The 26,980-nt window shown below is 48.7% G+C and overlaps 1 protein-coding gene across 7 annotated transcripts in view; it reads right to left on the bottom strand.

Annotated features, from left to right (window-relative positions):
* The window catches only part of neo1a (neogenin 1a), a 280,070-nt gene that overhangs the window by 49,842 nt on the left and 203,248 nt on the right, over window positions 1-26,980 (bottom strand). For all 7 annotated transcript variants that reach the window (XM_072465808.1, XM_072465811.1, XM_072465814.1 and 4 more), the window contains exons 9-16: window positions 24,947-25,101; window positions 19,204-19,355; window positions 14,889-15,027; window positions 11,860-11,909; window positions 8,544-8,688; window positions 6,560-6,670; window positions 4,697-4,891; window positions 3,857-3,952 (exon numbers count right to left, since the gene is read on the bottom strand). In XM_072465808.1, coding sequence (XP_072321909.1) covers window positions 3,857-3,952; window positions 4,697-4,891; window positions 6,560-6,670; window positions 8,544-8,688; window positions 11,860-11,909; window positions 14,889-15,027; window positions 19,204-19,355; window positions 24,947-25,101 — 1,043 coding nt within the window. The remainder of the gene's footprint in view (window positions 1-3,856; window positions 3,953-4,696; window positions 4,892-6,559; window positions 6,671-8,543; window positions 8,689-11,859; window positions 11,910-14,888; window positions 15,028-19,203; window positions 19,356-24,946; window positions 25,102-26,980) is intronic.

Here is a 26,980-nt window from a genome sequence, read left to right as displayed (position 1 = left end):
GCAGAACCTCATCCACACAATGAATGTTTCTGAGAGTCAAACGGCTGGATTCAGAATATTCAGTCGTCTTTTCAACCATTTGTATTAGATCTAGTTTGTCAGACTTAATCTAAAACATATGTAACTGGCATAAATGTATTTTTGTCTTATTCCCTTGGAGTAAATGTGTCACGTTTCTGCTGGAGGCTCCAGAGCTTAGAGCTTTTCACAACTTTCAAAAACTAGACTGGAGTTTTTTGTCGTGACGGTAAAGCTAACAACAGCTAGCATGCTAACAGGCACTTCCTGGCGTTCAAGCGCTCTGTAATCAGATGCAGACAGCGCACAGCGGTCTCATCTTCGAGCAGGGGCCAGAACAAACCCCGCCTCCTCAGGACACAACACAGAAGAGAGAATTCCTGTTATAAGAGGCACAATGTGGAGGAGGTTTGAGTGACAGCTTCTCACTCTCATCATGAGCAGACTTCAGACCTGCTCAAACTTTCCTCTCGCTCTCCAGAGTTCTCAGAGTTCCACTAAAGTAACTCAAATGTAGGTCAGGCCGTCTTTTAATCCCGACAAACTGGCAGGAGGAGAACGCCACCCGGAGGAGGCGTCAGGCAGCAGACTGGAGGAGGGGGGGTGTCAGCAGCTCAGCGGGGGTCCGGGGGAGCGCAATGCATTATGGGAGCTACGCACTGTTAAAAATGAATATTTACACCACTTGAAATGACGGGGATTTAAACCTTCATTTGTTTTCTGGATTTGAACTGGATGAACCAAGAACAACTGGGCAAAGGTTTATTTCAGACATATTAAACCTCTTACTTATGTGATCAATGTCCAATCAATGTCCTGACAATTACAATAAAACTGTTTCTGATTCTGATTAAATAAGTGAAACAAAAGGTCATGAACAAATAGTTTAAGAATGATTGAAGCTTTGTAACTGAAGTCGAGTTAAAGGAGATAAAGATTTACTGATACAAAACATTTCTCACACTTTTTTCTTTTTTGAGAACGATTAATGCTTAGTAATGACCTAATTAATACCCCAAAATCCAAACCCCTTAAATAAGAATAGTTATAAAGCATGAATCAAGTTATTTCCTCAATTTACTCAAACACTAAAGAAGATTTCCAAAATTCCACCAGCAATTTTTATATATCTAATTTATCAACTAAGTTAAGAAATGAAACCTGGCTCTGTTCATTATCAGATTTAACTGTCAAATGTTAAATATGTGCTATTTTGGCCTTAAATCTATATCTAAATGAAAACTTTATTTTCCTCTTATATTGTAACAGGAGAAGATTCAGATCGACAGCTTCACCTTCAGAATAAATAACTCAGAATCAGGTTTTTTCAACCAGCTTCAAAACTGCTGTTGCAGAAACATTTGTATTCGTCCTGCTCTGAATGTGTCTTTAGTCTGGTTTAGTGGAAAGTGTTCCTCCTGCACTTGAAAAAGGAGGAAAAACCCACCAGCGATATCTGAAAACAGATCTATTATTCTAAATGTATAAGTGGAATAATCCAAACGAAAAACTGCTCAAAAATCAAAAAGAAAGTTGTTCAGGCTGAGCAAAATAATATGTCTGTTTGCCGTAACCCGACCGACCCGCTATGAAACTAGCCAACTGAAAAATAAATATCAGCATTTTGCTGAAAAAACGTCAAAATCTTTTATTTTTCAATTATTTCGCCGACTCACCGACCGGTCTTTCCTGAACCACCGTGTCATATATTCTTATCACGCTTGTTAACTTGACTTTCATCTCTGAGAGATGAGAACGCACCGCTTAACACATGCGCGTCTTCATATTCAGTCCTCCACATGCGTCTATAACAAAACAGACGCGCGTAGGAGTCGTCATTTTGCCTTTAACAAGTTGGTTTACCCATGTCGCGCCACTGACATGTCCAGAGTAATGCCAGGCTCTGTCAGGGTGTGAAATTTGACTTACGCAAATGCATTCTGGGATTGAAACACGCCCAGCAGCGTCATCACAACAAACATGGCGGCGCCCGTGTCCCCCGCTTGTTCCCCCCGCTCGCCTTCGCTACCAAAATAAAGGATAACGGCGTACAAAAGGTCGATTGAAATATCTTAAAATCGTGAGATTTAGTCTCCCGATCAGGTTGATAGACGTTTTCCGTCATTGACTGTTGAAGCCTGACCCCTGGTGGTCACTCCGACTCAAAAAATGACAAAATTTGCATCTTTTTTTTTTTGCCTTCAAAGTAAAAAAAAATAAGAATTTGCCTATCGACCGAGCCAGATGAAAAATGTTGACTCGGGTTAAAGCAAACAGACAATTTATTTGGGGCAGCCTCATTTAAAGTCACACAGACGTGGAGCTGGTCCTGGTGTTATCACAGAAAACCACCTGCTCAGCATCCACCTGCTCAGCATCCACCTGCTCAGCATCCACCTGCATTTCTACACATCAGGTCTTTTATGCCAGATGTCCTTCCACCAGCACTGAACCCGTGAGCAGAGGCTGAGGTGGGATCGTGTGCTTCAGATGCATCTCACAGGACAGAACCAAGTCAACAGGATTCAATTTCAAATGTTACAAAACTCTTTGCCTTTTACCCCAGTCTGGACATATTGGGGTGATGTTTACACTACTTTGACCCCGCCCAAACCCTCTGGATCAGGACAGACTTTATGTGAGCGGATGTGACAGAGGAAAAAGCAGAACTGTCACATCCATATTACACACAAGGGCCAACTCTAACAATCGTTATAATGTGACAAATAATAAAACCTGATGATGCCTTTATTTTGTTAAACTGTCAGAAAATCATGTCAGTTGTGTTTAAAGGGTCTTTGATTGATGGGATCAGCTACAGAACATCTACACTTCCTGTTCACTGTCACTGACTGATGTAAAATTATGTAAAATGATGATATTTTCCACAGCGACTCACAAAATACTGGCTCAGCACAATCCTCAGGTTCTTCGCTCATTCAAAAGGACTTCTTTCATTATGCAGAAGCCTTGTTCAATTTGTAATATAGTTTTCTACTCCCAAATCTCATCTCAATTACACAACAAAAACAAATCAAAGACAGGATTTAAAGGACACATATTAAGCTCAATCTGACCCATGTTCTAACATCAAAAGCAAAGCTGGAACAGCATTAGCTTCATTCACACTAGTTTGAAGAATCCTGGTTAAAAAAATGTATCCAATACTTTTGTCTCTCAAATATGTAATTCCCTCTTCTGCCAGTAGATGGAACCCATAGCTCAGTTTCTTGCATGGGATAAGATATTTGAAGTCATTTGTTTTTTTTAGTTCTAAAACATGAGATGGCAAACTAAAGGGCCTCAAGAGCATGTTTAAAGGCCAATAACAATACAGATGATGCAGAATGTTTGTCCTTTAAAGACAACGTCACATGATCCAGGAGAGTGTTTCTGAGGCTCGGAGGGAGAGGACGTCCTAACCATCCAACTGTGAAGCTGAATGCTCTCCAGCTGAGTCTGTGATGAGGGACAGTGTGAGGACAGGCTCAGGACAGTGTGAGGACAGGCTCAGGACAGTGTGAGGACAGACTCAGGACAGGCTCAGGACACGCTCAGGACAGTGTGAGGACAGAGGAAACAGTTCATTTAGTATAATATGTGTCCTTTAAGGCAAGTTACCAAAAAAAAGGAAAATAGGAAACCTACATTTGCATAATGTCAGTTTTCTTGTATTGCTTATTTGCTCCTACAACAGCTCCAACAACCACCTCCCACATTCCAGACAAACACCTTGCTCAAGGGCACAGCAGCGTCTGATCTGAGCCGGGTTCAAACCTCATGGAAGCTGGAGAAACGTGAACACGAAGAACAACGTGTGAGTGTGTTCTGAACTCACCTGACTGTGGCCTGGTGATGGCGCTCTCGTACACCGGGATGCCCTCCCCCACATTATTGAAGGCCTTCAGGGTGATGACGTAATGCGAGCTCGGGTCTGCAACAGCCAATCAGAAACAGGTTAGGGCTGAGCGTCACAGGACTGTACATTCTCCTGTCAACATACGGACCACACAGGGCTTTTGGTGTAGTGAGTTGAAGTGTCCTTTATCTCCCCCAAACCAGAGGAAACAAGCTAAACTCTGAACAGTCAGAGAAACTACTTTCAGCTTAGAGTTCAAGTGAATGTGAGCTCCACAGACATAAACACACAAAGAAGAGCAGAGGAACACGTTCTGGTGCCGCTCAGTCCTCGTTTAGCAGGAAATAGAATTGAAATCACTTGTTACGTTTCTGTTGTTTCTGAATCATCGCCGCTGATGGAGCGATTACAGCGCCGCAAAACTGAAATGAGGTTATCGCAAAATGAGATAGAAGATGGTTTTCAGAGGAAGCGTTGTAAGCACTGAACTGCAACATCCACTGATAATATCAGATTATGAATAAATGCAGAAAGTCCCACTGATCCTTTAAAAGAGCCCGAGACGTGGATAAACCGCATGTGTGTTCTGAGTTTCACTGGTAAATACTGTGTTAGGATCACGTTTAAATCACGTTTAAATGACTGTGCCCCCTCCGTGCCCCCTCCGTGCCCCCTCCGTGCCCCCTCCGTGCCCCCTCCGTGCCCCCTCCGTGCCCGCTCCGTGCCCCCTCCGTGCCCCCTCCGTGCCCCCTCCGTGCCCCCTCCGTGCCCCCTCCGTGCCCCCTCCGTGCCCGCTCTGTGCCCATCACCAGCTCTTACCCAGGCTCTCGATGGTGTAGTATCTCTGCTTGTAGTCCACCTTGATGGTCTGGGCGTGTGGGCTGCCGATGCCGTAGCCGATGCTGTACCCGCGCACCACAATGTCCTGGTTCTCCGGCGGCGTCCAGCTCACCACGATGCTGTTCACCAGCGGGCGCACGTGCAGCGAGCTGGGCATGTCGGGCACGCGCGACTCTGGACCAATCACAGGGCAGAAAAGATCACATTTTAAAGACGACGTATTCTGCTTTTTAAGACATTAAAACATTTTCAGTGTCAAAGTAAAACAACAACATTCTTCTACAGCAAAACTAAAATAAAACTGCTTCAAATAGAAACGGATCCATTGACTTCTCTCACAGTGATAAGCCCCGCCTCTTCACAGTGATGAGCCCCGCCTCTTCACAGTGATGAGCCCCGCCTCTTCACAGTGATGAGCCCCGCCTCTTCACAGTGATGAGCCCCGCCTCTTCACAGTGATGAGCCCCGCCTCTTCACAGTGATGAGCCCCGCCTCTTCACAGTGATGAGCCCCGCCCCGCCTCTTCACAGTGATGAGCCCCGCCCCGCCTCTTCACAGTGATGAGCCCCGCCCCGCCTCTTCACAGTGATGAGCCCCGCCCCGCCTCTTCACAGTGATGAGCCCCGCCCCGCCTCTTCACAGTGATGAGCCCCGCCCCGCCTCTTCACAGTGATGAGCCCCGCCCCGCCTCTTCACAGTGATGAGCCCCGCCCCGCCTCTTCACAGTGATGAGCCCCGCCTCTTCACAGTGATGAGTCCCGCCTCTTCACAGTGATGAGTCCCGCCTCTTCACAGTGATGAGCCCCGCCTCTTCACAGTGATGGGCCCCGCCTCTTCACAGTGATGAGCCCCGCCTCTTCACAGTGATAAGCCCCGCCTCTTCACAGTGATAAGCCCCGCCTCTTCACAGTGATAAGCCCCGCCTCTTCACAGTGATAAGCCCCGCCTCTTCACAGGGACCTTTCACTGTAACGAGCAGCAGACGGTCGTTTACATGATCTTTTTGTTGTTTTATGACATATTTGACCCGACGTGTTTGACCGGGACTAAAGACAGAGATGTGGGCGGGGCTTGGGAGGACATTACTGACCACTCAAGCCCTGAATGCAGGAAACAATCAAACACAACTTGGAGTGAGATGATGATGATGAGGAAAGACCATTATAATGTGGTTAAACGTGACCTGTCGCCCTCAGCGGTCTCATTTTCACCCGACGAGCTGCTTTTACAGCAGATCTGAACTCGGGCAAAGCAGATTTGACTTTACTTTTCTATAAATATACATCTTAACAGTGATCTGGATTGAACTGTAATTACGAATGATTTAAATATAATTATTCTGTTCTAATTCTTGCCTCAGCAGTTACTATTGTTCTTTCCCAGCGCGTCACTAACTTCATCAATAAATTACAAGTCTCCTAAAGCGTCTCCATCAGCGCTATTCAATTTATTTTGTACTATTCAAGCGCAATTAAAGCTAATTAAGCTTACACTTCCACATCCATCCTCTAATGAGACCCATTTAGTTTATGTATAAATTAATTAAATCTTAAACACTTGTGCGCATAATTATCACAGAGGCACAATTCAAGAACTCTTTGAAATCTTTGGAGCGCGGTGTGTGATCACGGGGGGTATGGGGGGGGCACGGGGGGGCATCACCAGATCAATCCTCAAGTCGAGTCCCAAGTTTTGGCTTCAAATCCAGGTCGAGTCCAAGTCGAGGTCAGGTCAGGTCAGGTCGAGCCTCAAGTCTTCAAAACAGGGACTGAAGTCGGACTCAAGTCCACAGCTCCGACCAAAACATTTTAAATCAGTCAAATAGAAAGTGAGAGGTTTTACCGTCCAGGTCGCTGTCAAAGGTCTCGGCCGTGGTCCAGTCCGTTGCCGGCCCGGTTCCGTTCACCGTCATGGCAGACACTCTGAAAGAATACTCTGTGCCGCGCTCCAGAGCTGCCGAACACAAAAGCAGGTCAGACATTTACAACACTGGTCATTATTCATCCCCTCTCAGGCTCTGGACGTCCGAGCGCCGCAGCGGTCAGTCCAGCTCTCATACAGACATTATATCTGAGAGAGATAGTTCAGTGAAGAGTTTGTGGCGACGTTTCCAGATGCGATGTGGCAGATGCAGAGTCAGTGGGATGATGAGGATTCTCTGTCTCCATCAGATCGTGAGGTTCCACTTTGAAAAGATCCGATCAAAGACCATTGTTCATTTTTGTGAAAGTGACTAAGATTTTTCTGGTATTTTGAAGGTTCTATAGTGATATTCTGGAGGCCTCATGAACTTTGGACACAAGCTGAGAAGTAAAGTATGATGAGCAACAAAGTACTTTATAAAATACTCACAGCTTCTCTGCAAATGAGCATTTCCCAAAACACTGACTTTTGAAATCACTTTTTTTCTAAATCTTATTTGAGTCATTTCAGACTCTGCAGATCTTTACTCACGTGTATTAAATATGTTTGATTGAATCTCAAACATCCCCAGCAAAGGGGACGTAATGCCGCACTACGGAACATTTGAGCCAAAGCAAATATCTCCATAAAGACAGAGGAAGTTAAACAATGTAGAAGAGATCTAAACCCAACTGAGACTCTGCATTTGATGGAACTAGAATAAGTTTAAACCGTCCAGAGTCAGTTAAGAAGAGGAGTTTAAGTGGAACTGGTCCCACTTGAGTATTCCGCACGAGGCGCCCCCTGCTGGCAGATGACATCTCGCTGTTGTCATTTTCATCAGTGTTACGCCCTCCTCTCCCGCTGCTTGCCCGGGACATCGCTCACTCAAGGCTACACCATCTTTATCCAGACGCCACTGAACCTGCAAACGCCCACAATCCTCCCCGAAAATCATCTTCTCAGTGCATTCTCTTTGATGCGGCGCACAGCGTGGAGGCGCCGCTTGAAAGACGCTCTATATAATATTAATCAGCTTTGCCTCGACTCGGCGGGTTCTGTGCATGTTTTGATAGGGTCGGTACGGTTGATTTAGCGGTTTTCAGGCGGCTTTACATGACGGTAAATAAGTACACAACAGGGATGGTAAACACACGCACTGTGTTTTAAATATTGTAAAGGGCCAGACAGTTTCGGAGATGGCACACGAGGGGATAAAGCCGAGCACAGAGGCAAAGAGGAATCCATCTCTGAGCTGTCGCGAGCGGGACGCGTCAAAGCGGGCGCACTCTGGAGGCCGACGCCAGATAAGAGCTGTTAATAATAAACGGAGAAGTTTCAGCACTGGAAAGCAGGAGGAGAAAGTGCAGTACAATCGTTCATACTAGAGGATCAGGGGAAGAACATCCAGCGGCGTGTGACTGGACACGGCAGGTCAAGGGCCGTTTACATGTGACTGGACACGGCAGGTCAAGGGCCGTTTGTCCAGTTCAGAGCCTGAAGCAGAGGTGAAGCTGGAGGATGAAGTATAATATCGCAGTTTTTATGGACAAGAGTATAAAGTGATGTTTCTGCACGTTTGTGATTCCTTTATGGTCCCTTCACATTTAGTTCGATACTTGAACCTCTAAACACACATTTGAGCACATTCTTGATGAGCTGTTGTCTCAATATTGTTATGGAGATAACTCCATAACAATATTGACATATACAAGACATATTGAGAGTTCCATGACTTCTATGCTCGTCAAATTTGACACCAGAATTAGAAGCTGTGGCCACATAAACTCTCTAATACATTATGGAGTATTAGTAATATTGAAATATAATATAAGCATGATGAATTATGCCCACAAAGAACAGCTGGGCCTGATGGGGATGGAACTAATAGAAGGAAAGAGCCCGATGAGGCTTTGGGTCTTACTATCGATGAGTTTGTAGAGCTGCGTCCCGGCCGTGATGTCCGCCGTCTCGCTCCGCCGAGAGCCCTTCTTGTAGCGGATCTTGTAGCCCGTGATCTCCCCGTTCTGAGACTGAGCTGGAGGCGGCTGCCAGCGCATCACGATGCTCTGTGGAGACGAGCACCACAGTCAGCAACAAGAAGGGCCATCATTTTAAAGAAGGGACAATATGATCTTCAATAGACACATTTTCAAGTGGATTCTAGTGATGCTTGAAAGAAAGAGCAGCCTCAGTGCAGCAGTGGAGCACCTCACTGGAGGGACGAGGGGGGACGAGGGGGGACAGTGTGTTGGACCAGAACCTGCAGAGCCACGAGCGACGAAGGGGAGGAGCCTGTGCATCAGGGGTTTAACACAAACAACTGCATTTAAACGATTGTAGAAACATGTGAGTTCACACAGTCTCTAAACCACATCCAGATCAACAAGAACAACATCACCTGTAAAGTATTCATGATGTCCACTAGTGGCTTAAAGGTTCTGTACCTGTACACATACACTAGTACTTGTACCTGTACGTGTACTTGTACCATGTCATAAAACCATGAACAAACAGAACTCGTTAGTCTGCCCCAAATAAATTGTCTGTTTGCTGTAACCCGACCCAACATTTTTCAAGTGGGTCGGTCGGTAAATTCTTATTTTTTTTACTTTGAAGCCAAAAAAAAGATCCAAATGTTGCCATTTTTTGACTCGGAGTGACCGCCAGGGGTCAGAGGCTTCAAACAGTCCAGGGGTCAGAGGCTTCAACAGTCCAGGGGTCAGGCTTCAACAGTCCAGGGGTCAGGCTTCAACAGTCCAGGGGTCAGGCTTCAACAGTCCAGGGGTCAGGCTTCAACAGTCCAGGGGTCGGGCTTTAACAGTCCAGGGGTCAGGCTTCAACGGTCCAGGGGTCGGGCTTTAACAGTCCAGGGGTCAGGCTTCAACAGTCCACGATTTTAAGATATTTCAATCGACCTTTTGTACGTCGTTATCCTTTATTTTGGTAGCGATGGCGAGCGGGGGGAACAAGCGGGGGACACGGGCTCCGCCATGTTTGTTGTGATGACGCTGCTGGGCGTGTTTCAATCCCAGAATGCATTGCGTAGGTCAAATTTAAATCAAGCCACACCGTGATAGAGAGTGACATGTACTATGGACACTCCAGTGGCGCCGACAGTGTCAAACCAACTTGTAAAAGGCAATATAACGACACTTAAGCGCGTTCTGTTTTGTTACAGACGCATGTGGAGGACTGAATATGAAGATGCACATGCGGTGCGTTATCAGTCCTTTGGGATGAAAGACAGGTATACCAGCGTGATAAAAATATTTGACACGGTGGTTTAGGAAAGTCCGGTCGGTGAGACGGCGAAATAATTGAAAAATAAAAGATTTTGACGTTTTTTTTAACAAAATGTTGATTGTCGGCTAGTTTTATACCGAGTCGGTCGGGTTACGGCAAACAGACAAATTATTTTGCTCAGCCTTATTCTAACCATTTACAACGGTGAGTTTATAATGCATTTTACAACTCGAGTGGAGTTTTGCCTCGGGTGAACTTTCAAAATAAAAGACTGCGACGCACCTGGATGTGGAAAAGTTACATCTGAGAGATTTGATATAATGTTCTGGTTTTACTAAAGCAAGATCTTCTCTACTTTAGCTAAAGAAACAACTATATATATAGTCCCCACTGGTCAAACACCGGGACAACTGGGACATGTCTTGTATCAAACTGGGAAAAATGAATGGTTTAGGACACATCTGCTGGGAAATGGGACACGGGGCTCAAACCTGGGACTGTCCCGGGTAAAACGAGACATCTGGTCACCCTAGTTTTGCCAACATGGTAAAGCTAACAACAGCTAACAACTGCTAACAAGCTAACAAAGCGCTTTCTGGTTCTGGACTCACTTTGACTCCAGGACACTGTACTGTAAACTACAAGGACATAAACTGGGCACATCTGGTGGAAGCTCCGCCCATTGCTCGTCTCCATGGAGATGATGCCACGAGGCCCAGTCACACGTCAATGAGAGGCTCGCAGTAAGAATGTCTTTCAACGTTTTGTGTGTGGTTTTTTTCACAAATAAAACCCACGTAACTGTGCATAACCTGGAACATTACAAGCCTTAGATCCAGTGTGCATCAGAACGCCATCACACAGACCTCACTGGGTAAGACCTGCTCTGCCTCCACTGTGCAACAGCTGCAAGAGCAAACAGACTTTAGGAGCTACACAACAAAACCAGACAAAGAAGATGTGGTCCAATGGCACAGATGTGTATAAATATCTAAACATGCTAAAAGCTTCACCGCCGGCACAAGACGGACTCCAAGAGCACATGATTCACCAGGAACTGTCTGAGGCATTTATGCATCAACATCTCCATGGAAACGAGCGGGCCGCCCCAGCAGGAAGGTTACACAGTGCACCGGGGACGGCCCGTAGAGCACTGACATAAAAAGTCCACCTCGTGAGTCTGGTCAGTTCCTCTGACACTTCAGACTCCTGCACTCTGACTCACGCGCCACCAGCCAAAACACACACTTCCACACATCCTGGAGACACACAAGCACCAGGAGCTGTTCTCTGGGAGGAAAGAGAGAGGGAGCTGTTCTCTGGGAGGAAAGAGAGAGGGAGCTGTTCCCTGGGAGGAAAGAGAGAGGGAGCTGTTCCCTGGGAGGAAAGAGAGAGGGAGCTGTTCCCTGGGAGGAAAGAGAGAAGGAGCTGTTCTCTGGGAGGAAAGAGAGAGGGAGCTGTTCCCTGGGAGGAAAGAGAGAGGGAGCTGTTCTCTGGGAGGAAAGAGAGAGGGAGCTGTTCTCTGGGAGGAAAGAGAGAGGGAGCTGTTCCCTGGGAGGAAAGAGAGAGGGAGCTGTTCCCTGGGAGGAAAGAGAGAGGGAGCTGTTCCCTGGGAGGAAAGAGAGAGGGAGCTGTTCTCTGGGAGGAAAGAGAGAGGGAGCTGTTCTCTGGGAGGAAAGAGAGAGGGAGCTGTTCCCTGGGAGGAAAGAGAGAGGGAGCTGTTCTCTGGGAGGAAAGAGAGAGGGAGCTGTTCTCTGGGAGGAAAGAGAGAAGGAGCTGTTCTCTGGGAGGAAAGAGAGAGGGAGACGGAGGGATATTCACTGACTCGAAGGAAAATCCAATCTCAGATAAAGGTGATATGTGTCCACTAAAACCCACTGGGACTCTTGGTCAGAGGAAGCAGCAGATGAAGTGGAAACCATGGAAACGGTGAGAAGTGAAAAAGAAACTGATCATGATTCTTTAAGATTAAAATGTGGAAGCACCAAACGCACCTTTGAGTTCTGCACCTCCAGCGTCAGGTTCTGAGGCGGAGAACTGGGAACTGTGGGAACATGAGACAGGTTAGTCCTGCTTAGTCCTGCTTAGTCCTGCTTAGTCCTGCTTCTGCTTAGTCCTGCTGAGTCCTGCTTAGTCCTGCTGAGTCTTGCTTCTGCTTAGTCCTGCTGAGTCCTGCTTCTGCTTAGTCCTGCTTCTGCTTAGTCCTGCTGAGTCCTGCTTCTGCTTAGTCCTGCTGAGTCCTGCTTAGTCCTGCTTAGTCCTGCTTCTGCTTAGTCCTGCTGAGTCCTGCTTAGTCCTGCTTAGTCCTGCTTCTGCTGAGTCCTGCTGAGTCCTGCTTAGTCCTGCTGAGTCCTGCTGAGTCCTGCTTCTGCTTAGTCCTGCCGAGTCCTGCCGAGTCCTGCCGAGTCCTGCCGAGTCCTGCTGAAGACCTACTACACCACAGTGGATATTCAGTAATACTTTCTACTCCATTAACATTTTGAACTGGACTCAAAAGTAGAAAGTACTTTCTATTTAAGGCTTATTTTGAGTAAGTTGTGAAAAGGTTCGAAGTTCAAGCGTTTACTTTAAATATACACAAGACAAATGATCAAACTGACAAAATCAGCACATTTACAGTTCAACATCTGTGACAAATACTTTTACTTTTTACTCTTGAAGTACATTTTTAAACGGGTTAACTTAAGTATATTTGGTATGTGCCATCTATCTGTACTTTTAGCATTTCTTCCAATGACCAAATATTACATAGTGTTTATTTATTGTTCAATACATTATATCTCCAGTCACTCAGGGTCCTCACAGTCACTCAGGGTCCTCACAGTCACTCAGGGTCCTCACAGTCACTCAGGGTCTTCACAGTCACTCAGGGTCCTCACAGTCACTCAGGGTCTTCACAGTCACTCAGGGTCCTCACAGTCACTCAGGGTCCTCACAGTCACTCAGGGTCCTCACAGTCACTCAGGGTCCTCACAGTCACTCAGGGTCTTCACAGTCACTCAGGGTCCTCACAGTCACTCAGGGTCCTCACAGTCACACAGGGTCCTCACAGTCACTCAGGGTCCTCACAGTCACTCAGGGTCCTCACAGTCACACAGGGTCCTCACAGTCACTCAGGGTCCTCACAGTCACTCAGGGTCCTCACAGTCACACAGGGTCCTCACAGTCAAACAGGGTCCTCACAGTCACACAGGGTCCTCACAGTCACTCAGGGTCCTCACAGTCACACAGGGTCCTCACAGTCACACAGGGTCCTCACAGTCACTCAGGGTCCTCACAGTCACACAGGGTCTTCACAGTCACTCAGGGTCCTCACAGTCACTCAGGGTCCTCACAGTCACTCAGGGTCTTCACAGTCACACAGGGTCTTCACAGTCACTCAGGGTCCTCACAGTCACACAGGGTCCTCACAGTCACTCAGGGTCCTCACAGTCACTCAGGGTCCTCACAGTCACACAGGGTCCTCACAGTCACTCAGGGTCCTCACAGTCACACAGGGTCCTCACTCAGGGTCCTCACAGTCACTCAGGGTCCACACAGGGTCCTCACAGTCACACAGGGTCCTCACAGTCACACAGGGTCCTCACAGTCACACAGGGTCCTCACTCAGGGTCCTCACAGTCACTCAGGGTCCACACAGGGTCCTCACAGTCACACAGGGTCCTCACAGTCACTCAGGGTCCTCACAGTCACTCAGGGTCCTCACAGTCACACAGGGTCCTCACAGTCACTCAGGGTCCTCACAGTCACACAGGGTCCTCACAGTCACACAGGGTCCTCAGTCACACAGGGTCCTCACAGTCACTCAGGGTCCACACAGGGTCCTCACAGTCACTCAGGGTCCTCACAGTCACACAGGGTCCTCACAGTCACACAGGGTCCTCACAGGGTCCTCACAGTCACTCAGGGTCCTCACAGTCACACAGGGTCCTCACAGTCACACAGGGTCCTCACAGTCACACAGGGTCCTCACAGTCACTCAGGGTCCACAGAGGGTCCTCACAGTCACACAGGGTCCTCACAGTCACACAGGGTCCTCACAGTCACTCAGGGTCCTCACAGTCACTCAGGGTCTTCACAGTCACTCAGGGTCTTCACAGTCACACAGGGTCCTCACAGTCACACAGGGTCCTCACAGTCACTCAGGGTCCACACAGGGTCCTCACAGTCACTCAGGGTCCTCACAGTCACACAGGGTCCTCACAGTCACACAGGGTCCTCACAGTCACACAGGGTCCTCACAGTCACTCAGGGTCCTCACAGTCACTCAGGGTCCACACAGGGTCCTCACAGTCACACAGGGTCCTCACAGTCACTCAGGGTCCTCACAGTCACTCAGGGTCCACACAGGGTCCTCACAGTCACACAGGGTCCTCACAGTCACTCAGGGTCCTCACAGTCACTCAGGGTCCTCACAGTCACTCAGGGTCCACACAGGGTCCTCACAGTCACTCAGGGTCCTCACAGTCACGTCCCTTACCGTCGGACAGGGTCCTCACAGTCACTCAGGGTCCTCACAGTCACACAGGGTCCTTACAGTCACGTCCCTTACCGTCGGACAGGGTCCTCACAGTCACGTCCCTTACCGTCGGACAGGGTCCACACAGTCACTCAGGGTCCACACAGTCACTCAGGGTCCACACAGGGACCTCACAGTCACTCAGGGTCCACACAGGGTCCTCACAGTCACTCAGGGTCCACACAGGGTCCTCACAGTCACTCAGGGTCCACACAGGGTCCTCACAGTCACTCAGGGTCCACACAGGGTCCTCACAGTCACTCAGGGTCCTCACAGTCACTCAGGGTCCTCACAGTCACTCAGGGTCCACACAGGGTCCTCACAGTCACTCAGGGTCCACACAGGGTCCTCACAGTCACTCAGGGTCCACACAGGGTCCTCACAGTCACTCAGGGTCCACACAGGGTCCTCACAGTCACTCAGGGTCCTCACAGTCACTCAGGGTCCTCACAGTCACTCAGGGTCTTCACAGTCACTCAGGGTCCTCACAGTCACGTCCCTTACCGTCGGACAGGGTCCTCACAGTCACGTCCTCCGTGGACACTCCTGAGCCGTGCTTGTTGTTGGCCACCACTCTGAAGCTGTATTCTGTGAACTTCTTCAGACCGCTCAGAGTGTAGGACGGTCCATCCACATCGACGTCCTGAGAGAGACAGAGGAGACGCACGTAAACCTCACTGTTCCTGTGGCGAGTACTCTGGTTATACTTGTACTTCAGACACATACTTTTACTCCCATCAGAGTAACATACTGTACAGTGTTCTTTCTCTTCTCATTGAGAGTAAAAGTGATACAAATCTTACGTTGAAAATATGGAATGATTTGAACACTTTTCTATTTTATATAATTTTGTGTTTCAAATGTTCCTGGTCAATCTTTTGAAAATAGATTTTGTGCAGTATTTAGTTTTGTCCTTCCACACAGTTCAATAAGACGAGCAGATGGCAGCGCGTCCAGGCCGTGTAGTCCAGCAGAGGCACAGCACAGTCCTACAGTAGACTTGGTGTTGTTCTGTAGATACAGCAGGGGGCGCTAGCATCACTGTCACATGTAGCATGAAGCTACTGTTAGCATTCTTAAATAAATATACACATTTGAGCTGTTTCTATCTCCACATCTGGATTTGGTTTTGCTCTTGTAGCTGCTGAGCAGTCGGTGCAGGAGCAGATGCTGAGGAGGAGCAGATGCTGAGCAGGAGCAGATGCTGAGCAGGAGCAGATGCTGAGCAGGAGCAGATGCTGAGGAGGAGCAGATGCTGAGCAGGAGCAGATGCTGAGCAGGAGCAGATGCTGAGCAGGAGCAGATGCTGAGCAGGAGCAGATGCTGAGCAGGAGCAGATGCTGAGGAGGAGCAGATGCTGAGCAGGAGCAGATGCTGAGCAGATGCTGAGCAGTCGGTGCAGGAGCAGATGCTGAGCAGGAGCAGATGCTGAGCAGGAGCAGATGCTGAGCAGATGCTGAGCAGTCGGTGCTGGAGCAGATGCTGATCAGGAGCAGATGCTGAGCAGGAGCATCGTGTCGTGTGCAGAACTCTCTTGGCCTGCGGTGATCACACTTGGGTTTGTTTGGGTTTTGGTTCAAACGGGACGGGACACTTTGATGTATGTTGGAGGGCGGGGCTTGATGTGTGCTGGAGGGCGGGGCTGGAGGGCGGGGCTTGAGGTGTGCTGGAGGGCGGGGCTTGATGTGTGCTGGAGGGCGGGGCTTGAGGTGTGCTGGAGGGCGGGACTTGAGGTGTGCTTGAGGGCGGGGCTGGAGGGCGGGGCTTGAGGTGTGCTGGAGGGCGGGGCTGGAGGGCGGGGCTTGAGGTGTGCTGGAGGGCGGGACTTGAGGTGTGCTGGAGGGCGGGGCTTGATGTGTGCTGGAGGGCGGGGCTTGAGGTGTGCTGGAGGGCGGGGCTGGAGGGTGGGGCTTGAGGTGTGCTGGGCTTTATTTGAGTCGCAGCTTCCTCAAAAGCTTTTCTTTCTCTTTCTTGGGCCAATACTTTGCACTTCCACTTGAATAATATAATGTTGAAGTAACAATGATCTTAGAACAATCTCTGGCTGATCGACCCACACACATCTCAGCTCACATACATTTAATGTTGAATATAGTTGTCTGAATGTCGTTCATCTGATCCACTGTGTCAGAGCCTGTGACGCCTGCTCTCCTCCTCCTCCTCCCTCCTCCTCCTCCTCCCTCCCTCCCCGCTCCTCCTCCTTCCTCCTCCTCCTCCCTCCTCCCCGCTCCTCCTCCTCCCTCCTCCTCCCCACTCCTCCTCCTCCCTCCTCCTCCTCCCTCCTCCCCGCTCCTCCTCCTCCCTCCTCCTCCCCACTCCTCCTCCTCCCTCCTCCTCCTCCTCCCTCCCTCCCCGCTCCTCCTCCTTCCTCCTCCTCCTCCCTCCTCCTCCTCCCCACTCCTCCTCCTTCCTCCTCCTCCTCCTTCCTCCCCGCTCCTCCCTCCTCCTCCCCACTCCTCCTCCTCCCTCCTCCTCCTCCTCCCTCCCTCCCCGCTCCTCCTCCTCCCTCCTCCTCCTCCCCACTCCTCCTCCTCCCTCCCTCCTCCTCCTCCCTCCCTCCTCCTCCTCCCCGCTCCTCCTCCTCCCTGCTCCTCCTCCTCCCTCCTCCCCGCTCCTCCTCCTCCCCGCTCCTCCTCCTCCCCGCTCCTCCTCCCCGCTCCTCCTCCTCCCCGCTCCTCCTCCCCGCTCCTCCTCCCCGCTCCTCCCTCCTCCCCGCTCCTCCTCCCCGCTCCTCCCTCCTCCCCGCTCCTCCTCCCTCCTGCTCCTCCCTCCTCCTCCTCCCTGCTCCTCCATCCTCCCCGCTCCTCCTCCCTCCTGCTCCTCCCTCCTCCTCCTCCCTCCTCCTCCTCCTCCCCGCTCCTCCTCCCTCCTCCTCCTCCCTCCTCCTCCTCCTCCTCCTCCTCCTCCCTCCTCCTCGCCTACGATGTGGCGTGATTACAACGTTTTGCTTTACAAATCAGACACAGCGTCGGTTCAGGCCCAATTACCGCAGCCACTTTGCATTCAGAGCTCTCCTGCTGATGTTTGGTGGAGTCTGTCAGGGAATGTGTTCTGAGCCAATCAGAGTCCAGAGCTGCAGCCATGTGGTCATGTTTAAAGTTCCATTTTATGTATGATTCAAGCTTTGGTCAAAAGAAAACTCGCAGTTACAGTAAAGTATGTAAATATATTAGTTTTCACACATTGTTGCTATGCTAATAAACATTAGCCTGCTGCAGACACTTTTAACCAGCCGCATTTACAACTGTCCAGCCCTTATATTCTAGGATCAGAAACTAAGTCTGGTGCAGGAGGGCGTGTCCGGTGAAGAGGGTGTGTCCAGAGCAGGAGGGTGTGTCCGGAGCAGGAGGGTGTGTCCAGAGCAGGAGGGTGTGTCCGGAGTAGGAGGGTGTGTCCAGAGCAGGAGGGTGTGTCCGGAGTAGGAGGGTGTGTCCGGAGCAGGAGGGTGTGTCCAGAGCAGGAGGGTGTGTCCGGAGTAGGAGGGTGTGTCCAGAGCAGGAGGGTGTGTCCGGAGTAGGAGGGTGTGTCCGGAGCAGGAGGGTGTGTCCAGAGCAGGAGGGTGTGTCCGGAGTAGGAGGGTGTGTCCAGAGCAGGAGGGTGTGTCCGGAGTAGGAGGGTGTGTCCAGAGCAGGAGGGTGTGTCCAGAGCAGGAGGGTGTGTCCGGAGTAGGAGGGTGTGTCCGGAGCAGGAGGGTGTGTCCAGAGCAGGAGGGTGTGTCCGGAGTAGGAGGGTGTGTCCAGAGCAGGAGGGTGTGTCCGGAGTAGGAGGGTGTGTCCAGAGCAGGAGGGTGTGTCCAGAGCAGGAGGGTGTGTCCAGAGCAGGAGGGTGTGTCCAGAGCAGGAGGGTGTGTCCGGAGTAGGAGGGTGTGTCCGGAGCAGGAGGGTGTGTCCACTTCCAACTGTTTTTTATGTTAAGGCTGTGTTCTGATACATGACCACCAGGGGCCGTCAGGGTGCTGACAGGGGCCGTCAGGGTGCTGACAGGGGCCGTCAGGGTGCTGACAGGGATTCGGCTGGAGTGAGTGTGGAGCTGAGCTTGAGATACAGAGGCTTTTTCTCTCACAGTACAAGAGTCCTCAGGTTGGACTGCTGTGGTCAGGAGGCCCCTCGTCACTAAGAAATGAGGCCCCGGAGCCCCGGAGCCCCGGAGCCCCGGAGCCCCGCTGATCTAATGAGCCCAGCGAAATAAAGCACCAGGCTCTGGTCCTGCTGAATAAAACGTGACACCAGGAAAGTGAATATGAGAGCGCGGTATAATCTACAAACTCCATCTTTGATGCAAAACCTGTAATTAACGTCAAAAGAATATTATTTGTATTATATGTACTTATTGTTGTATGATACTTTCTGCTTAGCTCGTTCTTAAATTTAGAGTTCTAATTTAAAAACGTCTTTAGCTTCAACAAAAGAATGGAACGTGTAAGAAAAATGTATCACAAGTTTTTCATCACTTTGACTTAAAAAGAAGGCATTTGATTAAAATTAAATTATATATTTGGGACATATAAATCTGAAAAATGGATTGAGCTTTTCTTGCTTCTTTTGGACATAATGAGATCAAAAAGGTCAATTCAGTATCTGAGTAAATTAAATCTTACTGAATATTGACATCTACTTCAATCAGAACAGATTCTTCAGTTTGTTCAGTTCTTCAGAGGGAGAAACATGAGTCAATGAGATTTGAACTGTTGAGAGGGCAAAGTGCCTCCGCTCACTGGTCACTCACTGGTCACTCACTAGTCACTACATTTGTCAGAACTCGTTTGAATGAACCCCAGAGGTCAGGAGTGGCCCCCGCGCGGGCTCAGGCAGCGTAGTACCTGCTCGGTGCCGCCGCCGCCGCCGTCGCTGTAGTAGAGCCTGTAGTTGAGGATGTCTCCGTTGCCGGTCAGAGGTTTGTCCCAGCTCAAGGTCACAGAGGTCGGCGAGCTGGACGCAGCCTGAAGGTTTGGAGCTGGACCGGGCACTTGGACTGGAGAGAGAGAACACACACTTCATACCAGAAGACAGAGAGGCCCTACTGCGGACCCTGAGGCCCTACTGCGGACCCCTGAGGCCCTACTGCGGACCCTGAGGCCCTACTGCGGACCCTGAGGCCCTACTGCGGACACACTGAGGCCCTAATGCGGACCCTGAGGCCCTACTGGGGACCCACTGAGGCCCTACTGCGGACCATGAGGCCCTACTGGGGACCCTGAGGCCCCACTGCGGACCCTGAGGCCCTACTGGGGACCCACTGAGACCCTACTGCGGACCCTGAGGCCCTACTGGGGACCCTGAGGCCCTACTGCAGACCCTGAGGCCCTACTGCGGACCCTGAGGCCCTACCTGAGGCCCTACTGCGGACCCTGAGGGCCTACTGCGGACCCTGAGGGCCTACTGCGGACCCTGAGGCCCTACTGGGGACCCTGAGGCCCTACTGCGGACCCACTGAGGCCCTACTGCGGACCCTGAGGGCCTACTACGGATCCTCAGGCCCTACTGGGGACCCTGAGGCCCTACTGCGGACCCACTGAGGCCCTACTGCGGACCCTGAGGCCCTACTACGGATCCTCAGGCCCTACAGCGGACCCTGAGGCCCTAATGCGGACCCTCTGAGGTGTGTAGAGTGTGTAGTGTGTAGAGCAGGGGTGGGCAAACTACGGCCCGCGGGCCACATCCGGCCCGCTGGGCCTTTTAATCTGGCCTGCCAAGCTTGTCCAAGTAATATTTAATTATTTATTTATTTTTTAATGTTTTTTTTTGTTCCTTTTTTGCCCTCAAGCATCTGTCTGCACTTGTATCCTTAATAAATATGATGTGAAATGAATTAAACAATAGATTCAATAGCCTATATTTGACAGAAAAGTGATATTTTATTTGATATGAATTTTTTTAGACTTTTTTTTCACATCAATGATGGCGGGCCGGCCCTCCACTACAAGCCTGGATTCAAATATGGCCCTCGGAGGAAAATAATTGCCCACCCCTGATGTAGAGTGTGTGTAGTGTGTAGAGAGTGTGTGTAGAGAGTGTGTAAAATGTGTAGAGTGTGTGTACAATGTGTGTAGAGTGTGTGTAGAGAGTGTAGAGTGTGTAGAGTGTGTGTAGAGTGTGTGTAGAGTGTGTGTAGAGTGTGTGTAGAGTGTGTGTAGAGTGTGTGTAGAGTGTGTGTAGAGAGTGTAGAGTGTGTAGAGTGTGTGTAGAGCGTGTGTAGAGTGTAGAGTGTGTGTAGAGTGTGTGTAGAGAGTGTAGAGTGTGTGTAGAGTATGTGTAGAGAGTGTAGAGTGTGTGTAGAGTGTGTGTAGAGTGTGTGTAGAGTGTGTGTACAATGTGTGTAGAGTGTGTGTAGTGTGTGTAGAGTGTAGAGTGTGTGTAGAGTGTGTGTAGAGAGTGTAGAGTGTGTGTAGAGTATGTGTAGAGAGTGTAGAGTGTGTGTAGAGTGTGTGTAGAGTGTGTGTAGAGTGTGTGTAGAGAGTGTAGAGTGTGTGTAGAGTATGTGTAGAGAGTGTAGAGTGTGTGTACAATGTGTGTAGAGTGTGTGTAGAGTGTGTGTACAATGTGTGTAGAGTGTGTAGAGTGTGTGTACAATGTGTGTAGAGAGTGTAGAGTGTGTGTAGAGTGTGTGTAGAGAGTGTAGAGTGTGTGTAGAGAGTGTAGAGTGTGTGTAGAGAGTGTAGAGAGTGTGTAGAGTGTGTGTAGAGAGTGTAGAGAGTGTAGAGTGTGTGTAGAGAGTGTAGAGTGTGTGTAGAGTGTGTGTAGAGAGTGTAGAGAGTGTAGAGTGTGTGTAGAGAGTGTAGAGTGTGTAGTGTGTGTGCCCTCTGGTCAAGGACACATGTAGAGACCTGGGAGGATGCAGGCAGTGACCTACATAGTGACCATGATGGTGACCTACATAGTGAGCATGATGGTGACCTACATAGTGAGCATGATGGTGACCTATATAGTGACCATGATGGTGACCTACATAGTGACCATGATGGTGACCTACATAGTGACCATGATGGTGACCTACATAGTGACCATAATGGTGACCTACATAGTGAGCATGATGGAGCACGGGCCAGACGAGGGAAATCCCTTTAGTTTAAGGCCACTTCAAGTCCACGTGGACCAGACGACGTGGGCTTTTCCTCTTCAACGTGTAAATAAAAAAGAACTAAACAAACAAAAGACCCTTGTCCTTGTGGTGGGCGTGTCCTCGTGTCCTCGAGTCCTAACAAGCTAATGAGGCTCTCTAAATCATACTGGACAAAGGGAAGTGGACAGAAATGGGGCAAAATGAGGCTGTTTAGTCTGAGCACTCACAGATGGAGACGCAAATGTTCCATTTGTCTCATTTTGTGACATTAAAGGACAAGAGTCTGAGTGGACACTGTGGGGAGCTGAACCCCAACAACAGAAATACATCGATCCTTTTATTTTAAGATATAAAACAAATGTAATTGACTAATATGTGAGTTGCTTATCCTATTGTTCCATTTGTTCTCAATTGGGCTGAAACAATTAAAGGACACATTATGCTAAATGTACTTTTGGTCCTTTTAAATATGTTATAACTATTTTGTTCTCTCATCAAAAACACCTGGAGTTGTTTCTTTCTGTCACATCCAAAGTCAGGACAGGATATCTTGGTCTTTTAATCTCGCCCAGTGTGTGATGTCATTTGTACTTCATAGTCTGGTCTTTGTGTTGTAAATGTGACGTTTAATTACACTTGAACTGAACTGTATTTGGTTTCGTTTACACTCACTTCATTTTAATCCAGTTTATGAGGTTTTGCTCGAAGCCTCAGAAATCACTCAGTTTAAATGTTTCTCTTCTTTCGCAGTTACATTTGTGACTTTCATTTTTAAGTCTATGAATCAATAATTGTATTTAAGTCAACTCATTCTTTAATTGTGATGATTAAGGATTAAAGGAAAAGACTCTCAATGTGATGGAGATTTGAGACTTTTTCTACATAGTTCAGACAATTCACCAGTGGTCAGCGTTTCTTGCCCTGTCAATGCACTTCTGGACAAACACATGGTCAGATGAAGCAGAGATTCAGCTCATTCCAGTCATTCATTTTATTTTTATTTCTTTTCTTCAGCAAGAGTCTTGACTCTAATATTACGCTGACGTGTACTTTCTCTGACAAATGAGATCCAGGTCAGTCAAGATAAAGCGCCCCGCCCCACGTGCCCAGCCCCACGTGCCCCGCCCCACGTGCCCCGCCCCACGAGCCCCACCCACAGCAGATGGGGGCGACACAGAGGCCGTGTGCTTGAGTGATGCTGGTGGTCTTAATGCCCTGCTCCCTCTGGGGCCCCTGTGTTTGTGTCAGAACATGTTTGGAAGTGCATCAGCACCCAGGGGCCTGGGCACTTTGGAAGTGGTTATATTCGGGTTATACTCGGGTTATATTTGGGTTATATTCGGGTTATACTCGGGTTATACTCGGGTTATATTCGGGTTATATTCGGGTTATACTCGGGTTATATTTGGGTTATATTCGGGTTATACTCGGGTTATATTCGGGTTATATTCGGGTTATACTCGGGTTATATTCGGGTTATATTCGGGTTATACTCGGGTTATATTCGGGTTATACTCGGGTTATATTCGGGTTATATTCGGGTTATACTCGGGTTATACTCGGGTTATACTCGGGTTAAACTCGGGTTATATTCGGGTTATACTCGGGTTATACTCGGGTTATATTCGGGTTATACTCGGGTTATATTCGGGTTATACTCGGGTTGTACTCGGGTTATCCCTCACCTGTCCCTGACATGTGACATGACACGTGAGGGTCATGTCCCTCAAGTGTCAGGGACATGTCCCTCTCGTGTACCTCATGTGTCCCTCACGTGTCCCTCACTTGTCAGGGACATGACCCACTCGTGTCCCTCATGTGTCCCTCACGTGTCCCTCACTTGTCAGGGACATGACCCACTCGTGTCCCTCATGTGTCCCTCACGTGTCCCTCACTTGTCAGGGACATGTCCCTCTCGTGTACCTCATGTGTCCCTCACGTGTCCCTCACTTGTCAGGGACATGACCCACTCGTGTCCCTCATGTGTCCCTCACGTGTCAGGGACATGACCCTCTCGTGTCCCTCACCTGTCCCTCTCGTGTCCCTCACCTGTCCCTCTCGTGTCAGGGACATGACCCTCTCGTGTCCCGTCACACTTTGGAAGTGGTTATATTCGGGTTATATTCGGGTTATACTCGGGTTATATTCGGGTTATATTCGGGTTATACTCGGGTTATACTCGGGTTATACTCGGGTTATACTCGGGTTATACTCGGGTTATACTCGGGTTATATTCGGGTTATATTCGGGTTATATTCGGGTTATATTCGGGTTATACTCGGGTTATACTCGGGTTATACTCGGGTTATATTCGGGTTATACTCGGGTTATATTCGGGTTATATTCGGGTTATATTTGGGTTATACTCGGGTTATACTCGGGTTATATTCGGGTTATATTCGGGTTATACTCGGGTTATATTCGGGTTATATTCGGGTTATACTCGGGTTATATTCGGGTTATATTCGGGTTATACTCGGGTTATATTCGGGTTATACTCGGGTTATACTCGGGTTATACTCGGGTTATATTCTGGTTATACTCGGGTTATACTCGGGTTATACTCGGGTTATACTCGGGTTATATTCGGGTTATACTCGGGCTATATTCGGGTTATACTCGGGTTATACTCGGGTTATATTTGGGTTATACTCGGGTTATATTTGGGTTATACTCGGGTTATATTTGGGTTATACTCGGGTTATATTCGGGTTATACTCGGGTTGTACTCGGGTTATACTCGGGTTATATTCGGGTTATACTCGGGTTATATTCGGGTTATACTCGGGTTATATTTGGGTTATACTCGGGTTATACTCGGGTTGTACTCGGGTTATATTCGGGTTATACTCGGGTTGTACTCGGGTTATATTCGGGTTATACTCGGGTTGTACTCGGGTTATCCCTCACCTGTCCCTGACATGTGACATGACACGTGAGGGTCATGTCCCTCAAGTGTCAGGGACATGTCCCTCTCGTCTACCTCATGTGTCCCTCACGTGTCCCTCACTTGTCAGGGACATGACCCACTCGTGTCCCTCACCTGTCCCTCTCGTGTCCCTCACCTGTCCCTCTCGTGTCAGGGACATGACCCTCTCGTGTCCCTCACCTGTCCCTCTCGTGTCAGGGACATGACCCTCTCGTGTCCCTCACCTGTCCCTCTCGTGTCCCTCACCTGTCCCTCTCGTGTCAGGGACATGACCCTCTCGTGTCCCTCACCTGTCCCTCTCGTGTCCCTCTCGTGTCAGGGACATGACCCTCTCGTGTCCCTCACCTGTCCCTCTCGTGTCCCTCACCTGTCCCTCTCGTGTCAGGGACATGACCCTCTCGTGTCCCTCACCTGTCCCTCTCGTGTGTCCCTGACATGACCCTCTCGTGTCCCACACATGTCCCTCTCATGTCCCTCTCGTGTTAGGGACATGACCCTCTTGTGTCCCTGACGTGTGTCCCTGACATGACCCTCTCGTGTCCCTGACGTGTCCCTAACGTGTGCACAGGGTTACCTTCAGCCTGGGTGTCCACCTTGAGCGGGGCGCTGCTCTCGCCCGGCCCGTGCAGGTTGTGGCCCACGACCCTGAAGCGGTACTTGGTGTCGGGCAGGAGGCTCTGGATGGTCACCTGCACCTCCCCAGGACGGCTGCAGTTCACCACTCGCTCCCTAGAGGGCGCACACACACAAACAAGGGTCAGGTTAATGAGCAATGCTAGATAGTCACCATAGTAACCTATATATATAACCTATAGTAACCACTTCCAGCTCCATGAAAACTCTACTAAAGAGCTCAAACAAACTAAGAGAGAGTTGCACTTTTAATTACAATTTTTCTCTTAAATACTTAGATTTTTAAATTATTTTCATTTGACTTCTGTCTTTTTTTTGTTTTTCTGTGAATATTCATTTTCTCTGCAATATTAGGACTTCAATATATCATTATGTGTTAATTGAATCACTTTAATCTATGATTGTTTTATTTACATATTTTCAATTAGAATTGTTCTGCTTCTCACAAGATGGCCGCTGTAACCATGGCAACAGAAGCACGTTCTCTGGAGCCTAAACTGTAACTGTGTCTTGGGAGAAAGACTTAAAATGTAAATGTAGGAGCTTTACAGCTTTAAAGAGTTTAAATGTACGTTTAAAATGAAAACAACAGGTTTTAAACAACTTTAAGACGCTTTTCAGCCGTGTTAAAGTGACAAACATCTACTCAAGTAAAAGTAGTAAAGAATCATTTTGAACTAATTAAGTTCAGTAAAAAGTAAAAGTACTTCACTCAGATTTTGAGAACTATTAAAGAACTGTCCTGACGTCAACATGAACACCTCATATACTGCAGTAGAAAGTACAGATACTGCACTCAAAAGTAGTGAAAGTAAAAGTATCCACTGTGACATGTACTTCACAGATCCCTAAAAACGTAAGTACAGTACTTAACTTTTGTACTTTGTCTAATCTTGTTTTCTGAAAGTAAAACTTGACTGATGAGATTATTATGGAATATATTTGATCACATTCAAGTTGATTAAAACATGTAAAGTTATTTTTGGTTTAAAGATGATCCGTGTTCACAAAGTGGAACTAGAACAGAACTGGAGCATAAACTGTCATTATGTCAAGTGTGACCCCTATTATTATTATTATTATTATTATTAATAATATATGATCGTATATTATATCATACATAACTTGTATATAGTATATAGGCTTGTTTTTCACACAAACAATAATGTAAAAGTATTTCACTGTTACAAGGACCTTTAAGAGAACAGCATGTCATATACTTTTATCACAAATGCAAATCGTTTCTGTCATAATTAGGGACCATTTAGCAGCACATGACAGGTCACATGACATGTGACCTGTCATGTGACATGTCATGTGACCTCTCATGTGATCTGTCATGTTGTGACAGGGATGTCCAACCAGAGTTGTCTCATTTTAATCATAACACTCATGCGCACACATGAGAGTAAACTCGCTCTCAGACTCTCGCTCTCAGACTCTCGCTCTCAGACTCACGCTCTCAGACTCACGCTCTCAGACTCTGGCTCTCAGACTCTGACTCTCAGACTCTGACTCTCAGACTCTGACTCTCAGACTCACGCTCTCAGACTCACGCTCTCAGACTCACGCTCTCAGACTCACGCTCTCAGACTCACGCTCTCAGACTCACGCTCTCAGACTCACGCTCTCAGACTCTCAGACTCTCAGACTCACGCTCTCAGACTCACGCTCTCAGACTCTCAGACTCACGCTCTCAGACTCACGCTCTCAGACTCTCAGACTCTGACTCTCAGACTCTCGCTCTCAGACTCTCAGACTCTGACTCTCAGACTCTCGCTCTCAGACTCTCGCTCTCACTCTCAGACTCACGCTCTCAGACTCTCGCTCTCAGACTCACGCTCTCAGACTCACGCTCTCAGACTCACGCTCTCAGACTCACGCTCTCAGACTCACGCTCTCAGACTCTCAGACTCTCAGACTCACGCTCTCAGACTCACGCTCTCAGACTCTCAGACTCACGCTCTCAGACTCA

The sequence above is a fragment of the Eucyclogobius newberryi genome, unplaced genomic scaffold, assembly GCF_026437365.1.
Source record: "Eucyclogobius newberryi isolate DKJ021-1_F unplaced genomic scaffold, fEucNew1.0.hap1 SCAF_5, whole genome shotgun sequence".
In the NCBI taxonomy this organism is placed as follows: Eukaryota; Metazoa; Chordata; class Actinopteri; order Gobiiformes; family Gobiidae; genus Eucyclogobius; species Eucyclogobius newberryi.
The sequence above is the reverse complement of the archived record's forward strand: the minus strand, read 5'-3'. Positions and strand labels throughout refer to the sequence as shown.